Below are 8555 nucleotides of genomic sequence, written 5' to 3' on the forward strand. Positions count from 1 at the left end.
CACAGCTAACAACACTTTTAGATAAAAGGAAGTGCTACCGCAACTTATAAGCAGTTATAACCACACGGTGCACAGAATGATCAGGGTTCGACCTGTGGATGTGAGCCACTCCAAAGCAGGGGCTGTCTGGAAAACAGTGTATGGAGATTGGGTTAGAGGGGGAAAAGAGGTTTCTGTGTTCAGAAAAGGAGATCATGTGAGGATCTCAAAGCTCAAGGGGGTATTTGAAAAAGGTTACGAACAAAGCTTTACCACTGAGATTTTCATAGTCGACCAAGTCAGCAGCAAGGGGAGAAGACCCATGTACAGCTTAAAAGATTACGAGGGGGAGAGCATTGCGGGGACTTTCTATCCTAAAGAATTACTGAGAGTGAGGGCCAGAGAGGATAGGATTTACAGGGTTGAAAAAGTTCTAGCTACGAGGGGGAGGGGTAAGAAAAAGCAACACTTGGTGAAATGGTTAGGGTGGCCTGACAAATTTAATAGTTGGGTTGCAGACTCTGAACTGTGTGAAGCTAAGTAGAGAAGGGGGAAAATGGTGGAAAATGATTTTTACATCACCCTTCCTAGCAACGCCTGCAATAAAATATTTGATCAGAACACCAGTGCTGCCTTCACAATCCGGCTGGCACGCTCCCTGGATCTGCCGGGGGAGTGGGAAGTGGGGTTAGCAGAGATACAATACCCTCACACCTGGGACACACTCACAGACGATAGAAAGTTTCAAATTGACGATGGAAGGACAGAATGGCTATTCACTCTACATAGGGGTTATTATGCTTCAGTACCTGACATACTGGATAATATGAACAAGGTAATAAAGATTCATATAAATCCTCCACCTGATACATCTCTGACCTATGATTCTGTGGATAGGAAGGTCTATCTTATTGCCCCATCGCTTCACAAAATTGAAGCAGAAGCGGAACTGTCTCATATATTAGGGCTGGACACGAGTTTAACCACTAGAAAATCAACCTTCACTGCGGATATTACAGGGGGGTTTAGCACCCTGTACGTTTACACAGACATTATAGACCACCAGGTCGTGGGGGACTTTTATGTGCCTCTGTTGCAATGTGTTCCTATTCGCGGCAAGAACGGTGAATGAGTTACAGTGACTTATGATAGACCGCACTATGTAGGCGTATGCAGGGACCATATAGACAGCATCACTGTGGAGATAAAGACAGACCAGAACAAAAACGTGTCATTTCATTTCGGCAAAGTGGTTGTGAAGCTACACTTCCGTCCCAGGAAAATCAGGATATTTAAAAAAAACATGGTCCTTCTAAAACGCTATGGGGACCCGGCCCTTTTTACCAACTACTACAGGGTGCAGGCTGGGCATGGACTTCAAGGATTTCATGCAGCGCCTGTTATGTATGGAGCGGGGGTCGGAGGCATATTCCGAAGTCTTTTTCGAAAGGCGGTTCCCCTTTTGAGGAGGGGGTTAGAGATTATTAAACCGCACATTAAATTAGCTGCCCGCAATATTACTCGGGACGTGGTTGGAAACGTTTCTCAGGCCGTATTGAATAAAGTTATACCACAGAAGGGGTCGGGTCTGATGTACGTGAAAAGAAGGAAAGCGGTTAAATGAAAAGCATCATGAGCGCTGCTGACAGGACCACCCCGACCCTTTAAAAGAAGGGCTAAAAGTCGAAGGACTACACAGAAGAGAAAAGCTCGGAAGCCAAGGTGCAGAAAGAGAGTCCTCTCTAGAGACATATTTTTAAAAAAATGACCATTGCCTTAATTCACGGTTGCTCAGAAGAGTGTACAAAATCCGAACTAGACCTGTTCCAAATAGCCCCTACGCAGACCAGCATTGAAGGAAGCGTTTATGTGGAGGTGCCTCCGTTGACGGCTGTGATGGAGTCTTCATCATTGGAGTTTTTCATCGTGGGAAATGGGGAGGATTATTTGGATTTAAACAACACTCTACTTTACCTGAGATGTAAAATTGTAAAAGAAGATGGGGGTAACATTGATCGACAGGCAGAAGTGGCGTTGGTGAACTACCCTATCGCTTCCATTTTTAGTCAGCTGGACGTGACCCTGGGAGACAGACTCATCAGCCAGAGCAACAACTGCTATCCCTATAGGGCTTTCATCGAGTCTGTGCTAAACTACGGCGAAGACGCACTTTCCAGTCAGTTCTCTGCAGGAATGTTTTACAAAGACACACCTGGTGAACATGACTCAGCGGACCTGGATGGGCAAAACGAAGAGTTTATTAAAAGAGTGGGACTGATTGCTGAAAGCAGAAAAATAGAACTCCTGGGTCATCTCCACGCGGACCTCTTTTTTCAGGAAAAACTGTTGTTAAACGGGGTGGACGTGAAAATTAAACTCACCCGGAGCAAAGACAGATTCTGCATGATGACTGATGACGCAAACGTCCACTACAAGTTGAAGCTTTTGACAGCGTCGCTGTTTGTAAAGAAGGTGAGAGTCTCCCCGGGGGTACGGCTGGGGCATGCTGAAGCTTTGCTTACAGCCACCGCCAAGTATCCCGTGGACCATGTCAGTATGAAAGTGTTTAGTCTCCCGGCGGGGAGTCGCGTTAGTAACCAGGAGAACCTGTTTCTGGGACAATTGCCGAAGATGTTCGTGATCGGCCTGGTGGACAACGACGCTTTCAGCGGAACCTTCAGCAAAAACCCGTTTAACTTTAAGCATTATGACATCAATTTTTTTGCTATTTACCTGTCGGGGTACCAAATCCCAGCAAAGCCGTTTCAACCAGACTTTCAAGAAGGAAGCTGTGTGAGGGAGTACATGAGCCTGGTGCACGCCTCTGGTAAGCACATGAAAGACAAGGAGCTGATAGTCAACAGAGAAGACTTTGCGAGGGGGTACACGCTCTTCGCCTTCGACCTGTCCCCTGACCAGGAATGCGGCGAGCACTATTCCTTGATCAACACGGGGAACCTTAGGGCAGAAGTTCGGATTGCCATACCCCTCCCGCAGACCGTTAACATGATCGTCTACAGGGTTTTGACAACATAATTGAAATAAATAACCAGAGGAATGTTCTGTTTGATTATATGTGACATGGACACTCTACAGTTAACGTGGCTGCTGTCCATTGACCCCGCCACCCGTAAGGTATTCAAGGGAGTGTTTCCTTGTGACCAGCTTCCTAAAGCTAACCAGCTACAGAGGCCCACGGGATTGGTGGTCAACACGGACCCTCATGATCGCCCGGGAGAGCACTGGCTAGCTTTGTACCTGTCAGAAGAAAACCAGGTAGAGTTTTTTGACTCCTACGGCCATCCGCCAGACCATCCCCGATTCCCCGAGGCAATCATGGATTTTTTAAGAACATGTGGCCCTGTAACGACATATCAAGCAAAGCAAGTACAATACCCGGACTCTGCAACCTGTGGTTACCACTGTGTGTTTTTTCTGCGCCAACGGTGTAAGGGGCTAACTTTTAACCAGATTCAAGAACTCTATTCCGATGATTTGCTAAGGAACGACCGCATGGTACTGCTATTTGTAAAAAAGAAGCAGAACATGTCACAACTAGCCTCCCGGTTTTCTTATCAGCCCCAAACCTGTGTGTCATGTAGTAATTTTCATGGGCATGGCTTTCAATAAAAAAGATACCCCTCTCTGAGGGGGTTTAAAAGAAAAAAAGAGTCGAAACAGGGTGTTTTGTTTTTTTTAAAAAAAGTGCTTTTATTTTTTATAAGGTCAGCCATGGTACAGAACTAGATTGTCTCTGCTTTTTAGAAGATCTTCTGGAAGCCTTGGGAGTATGTTTTATTTCCATCACGGGGCTGGGGTTTTTCAAGTGGTCCAAAGAGGTCCTGTTTCCCGGGTTGCCGACAACCGTGGATGGGATATTTAGTTCAGCCATTGCCTTCAGAAAGACATCCCAACCCTTAGGCATGCGCACAGCTGGCAGCGCGTGGATTTGTGTGATTCCTTTCACCAAGCCCAACATGTTGGAGCCAGGGATAGTTTCCCCTTTGTAAACAAAAGCCCCCTTTTCATTCCACGAAGAAACAGACTTGTTTTGCATCATTTTGTTTAGTACTATCTTCGCAAGGTTTTTATATCTGACAGACAAACTGTCCAAGACTTCATGATATACACTGTCTGGATCTGAAGAGACATGTGCTTTGGTAGTTGTCTCAGCCGGTTCTGCAGGCATTGCTGCTGGTAATGACAAGGTCAGATGTCCTTTTTCAGATTCCCCCTGTTTCACATGAGTTAGATATTTTTGAAGCAGAGCGGAATATTGTTTTACCTTTTCATATTCTGTTAAGTCCCTTCTCTGTAAAACATTTCTCATGTCAGCATCTAAGGAACTGAGGGCTGTAGTTTTGATGTTTTCTTCTCCTGGGGAATGATTTTTCAGTTGCTCTAACTGGTGGCTAGGTACAAGGAACATTTTTTCAGCGTGTTCCATCAACAGTTACGTAAAAGCTCTGCGACTAGGGGGAGAGCTAAACAAGGGAGCTAGAAACCCTCCAGATTGATTTACCAGCTGCTTCTTTTTTCTTAATGATAGCCGTTTATTACTCAGTTTTCTGATGAGTGAGCGGTTTTTTCCCAGTTGAGAAATCTGATTGCCAGATAAGGGAATGTTACCTTTTAAAGTGTTGAGTGCAATTTCTGAGATAGCCGAGAAGAGATCGTGAGGAACCGCGCACAGAATGGCTTTTCTCTGTCACGGGGGGGCCTTGATAAGCAGCTGTAAAAGGGGTAGATTTCTTCTCACGCAGATAGACATGTTGCTGTGAGGAGGACGTGCTTACATTTGAATGCCCTATGGGTTAACTCACTTGCTTTTGTAAAGGGCTCCAAGTTTCTTATTTTCATAGTGTATATGACCGGCCAGTCTGGTGGGAAAAGCCCCGTCCTCAATCTGAAAGATTCAGGCGTGGAAGCATTTAAGTCTACCATCAGATACCCATAAGGTTTTGCGGTAGCGTCCTGAAAACTCTCTAAAAGGAACTGAATGTTTCCAGGGTACATTTGGCGTGCCAGTGTAACGATCTGTAGTTTGTCCCTGGGGTTTTTGAAGAGCACCATGTATTTTGCGTTTAAGGTATTGGTGCGATTGGATTTTCCCTGGAAGAAAATGTTCTGTGTGATGAAAAAAATACTTAAATTACGATGATGCACATACTTGGTAAAAACATCAGCGATCTCAGTGCTGGAAGAAGCAGAGGCCATGAGGTCATCCACGATAACAAGATTCACTTTATTTGGGGGTAGTATTTCATCATCATTAAACGTCACAGGGAGCCCCTCCATAAAACATATGTGGGGGTACTTCTGAAGGAGCTCCTTATACATAGACTGCCAGCATGCATAACACCATACAATATTTTCAGGAACAACAGAGAGCACAGTATGCGCGTGATCCAACATGTTTTTTATAAAATACGTTTTCCCGCAGTTGCTAGGCCCTGCTAAAATGGCCAAAAAAGGGTGTTTCCACCACACATCCATCTTAATACCCATAAGGGAGAGTTCTGAAGTCTTTCAGAAGGACCCTCTTATCATATGCGACCCTTAGCGTCTTCTTCAGACCGCCTGTTTCGATACACCACATCTTTTTATTTCTCAGAATGCCCCTCTGCTGCATCACAATTTCTTTAGACCCCGTTCCATAGTCCAGAACCATCTGTTTCAGACTATCGAAATGGAACCTTTCAGAATTCTGAGCGTGGAGCGTAATGCCCTTCACTCTCATGTAAGACCTCGCGGAGGACAGTCTCAGGCCATAGGTCTTTGGACCAGCTAACACAAACTCTGTGATGTGTTCATTTGGGGGAATCTCATTTGTCAGATCCCCTAAGTAGTCTCCTAGGGGGGGACGCCAGTCCCCCTCACGATGTACAAACAGAATCTGTGTCATGGTAAAAGCACCTGTCACCCAACTGTTCCAGCAAGTTGTAAAGTTCTAATTGCGCGTATGCGGTTGTAAAAGCCCCTATTAGTACATTTGTTCTACCGGACCGTGTGTACCTGTCTGATGAATTTCTCCAAGACACAGTGATTGCCTCGTCGTCAATAATTTCAAACCCTGAAATCTCATAGGCAGGTGAAAAGGCATACTCCAGAAGCTGAGTAGGGTCCCTCACAATGCTGCTGTTCAGCAAGTTAGAGCGCTGAGCGAATTTTCCCCACAAAGAATTTAAAAACAACTTTGCTATCTGGCGCTTTGCGGGGTTCACCGCGATCTTTTGGGGGCGTAATTCAATGCCCTCTTTTTCACGATAATCAGAGATATATTGTTTCTTTTTCGCCTCATCCGTGCACCACGAGGGATAGCCCATGGCTTCTTGTTTCTGACGTAGATGCATTTTAATGTAACCAGAAAACAACTCGTCAGATTTGCCAGGAAAATCCCATATCTCTGAAATTGCCAAGACCCTGTACCCCTTTTCCAGGGCTTTCATCACCTCAAAAGTGCACCATGTACCTATGATGGCGCGTTCCTCATCAGAGTGACGGCAGGGTTCTTGCTGGCTCGTTTCCGCACATTTCTGGCACAAAGGGAACATGAGCTTCCCCCTCACCCTAACCAGTAATAAAGGGAAAAAGAGTCCTCTCAGGGGGAGCACTTTCATTTTCACGACACCAAAATAGCAAGACAGGGGCTTAAAGTTCTTGGTGATAATTTCAGGATGCCCCAAAGGATATTTCTTTGTTTTGTTTACATAAGGGTACAGGCTCGTGAAGTCATAATAACATATTTCCTCCCCCTCTTTGGGCTTGTAATAGAGGGTAAAGGCATTTGTTCTCCCACCAAACAGCACATCTCTAGGTTGCAGAGGTTGCGGAGGGTTTATTTCAGATAGAAATGCTTTAAGCGCTGCATCACCGGCTAAAATTTCCCTCCATTCGTGTTCCCAAATGGTAATGATCTCAAACCCCATATCTTTGATCTCATACTCCCTACGCTTGGTCTCATAATAAAGCATATGGTAGGTTGTGTTCCTGAGGGGGTTTATTTCCGTATCCTTGTAACAAATGGGACAGCCGTGATAAAAACACCCGTAAAATTCAAAAGCTGTTGGTTTGTCCCCAATCACTTCATAGCCATCCAGATAATATTCTCCTGCCCAAAATTCTCCCCCTTTCAGAGCGTGTCTGATCTCGATGGATTTTTTATGCTCCAGATACATCAGCCATTATATAGCCGCAGAGGAAAATCGCTTTTTTATCAAGTCGTCGTTGTCCCATGGTAGAATAGCGATAGCATTGCTTTATAAAAACATGTATCTAAACATGGCCATTGCGACGCTAGCTATGGTTAAGTATTGAAACGGATCCAGCCCGTCCCTCCCTCCCGATTTAGTCATCCGTAGGATTTCATCCCTCAACAACATACAGGCCTTCCTCAATATTTTTACATCCTGTTGGCAGTAATGCGCTAGCTCTTTCTGGAGATTAAAAATGCTGTTCTTATTTTCCTCATACCACGTGAGAAAATCTTTTTTCTCATCAGGCATCATGGTGTCATACCCGTAAAATTTCGGGTGGGGGAGAGGGCCTTGGTAATCCCAGTTTTCAGCAGTGTTAAAAAAATGGGGAAAATATCCTTTACAGCCCTCAAACCCCAAAGCCTTGGGAAGTTTCCCAAGCTTCATGGGGAGGAAGTTTAGGCAGTTGATAAATTTCAATTTCAATTTTTTCACCATCACGCACAAAAGTTTACCTCCCTGTACAATAAGTTTCACATCCATCCTTTCCTTCACCATCTGGTTTAAGATAAAGTAGCTATCATACCCCTTTGCATTGTGTGCCAAAAAGGTGAATCCTTTGAACTTTGGGGAGATAAAAGTTGAAATGAAGTCTGAAAGACAGCCTTCGCCCTTAAACTCCCAAGTTTTCCCTTCCTTTGTCCCCATCGCATATATATAATTGGGAAAGTGAATTCCTGTCTCCTGAGTACACTCAAAGTCAAAAAAGATATACTTGTCTGAAAGTTCAGGTTCCCTAAGAGGAGGAATGTAACAGAGATGGTCAGGTAAAGGAATACTGAGACACTCCAAGCACTTTTGTGGCTTGCATTTGTGTCTTTTAGCGACATAACCTCCACATTCTTCACACAGCCATTTAGAGAAACAGTCAATCTCCTCTTTGGCCGCTAATTTTTTATGGATATTTAAACAGGCCCGAGAAGGGCATATCAGTCTGCAGCTTTCACACCGCACCTTCACCTCCCTGGTACACTGCCTCTGTAAACAAAAACGACAGCGAAACCTACAAGTGTGTGTATGAGCATAAGGAGTTTCACAGATGGAGCAATAATTTCTAGAACCAAAGAATCCTTTCATGTTTAGAATACCATAATAATGTTCATCGTGTAGCACTAGAAAGTAGGACTTATCATGTATAAGTGGGCCCGATCTGAAGATTTCCCAGCCTTTATCACCATATAGGACAACCCCTATATTCACTTGTAAATACCTTTCAAATCTCCTCAGGTCTGATAGTAGTATTTTTTAATCAGGGGCAATCCCAACTGCTGCATACAGCTGTCTTGCCATCTGTAATAAATGAAAATCAGTATACCCTTG

General features: G+C 44.6%; 1 protein-coding gene across 1 annotated transcript; it reads left to right on the forward strand.

The window, feature by feature from the left end:
* The first annotated feature begins 1743 nt into the window (after positions 1-1743).
* Positions 1744-3015, forward strand: LOC136652934 (uncharacterized protein F54H12.2-like). Its single transcript, XM_066629857.1, has one exon. The coding sequence runs from the start codon at positions 1744-1746 to the stop codon at positions 3013-3015; it is 1272 nt and encodes a 423-aa protein (XP_066485954.1).
* The last annotated feature ends 5540 nt before the right edge of the window (positions 3016-8555 follow it).

This window comes from Tiliqua scincoides, chromosome 5 (genome assembly GCF_035046505.1).
Source record: "Tiliqua scincoides isolate rTilSci1 chromosome 5, rTilSci1.hap2, whole genome shotgun sequence".
In the NCBI taxonomy this organism is placed as follows: Eukaryota; Metazoa; Chordata; class Lepidosauria; order Squamata; family Scincidae; genus Tiliqua; species Tiliqua scincoides.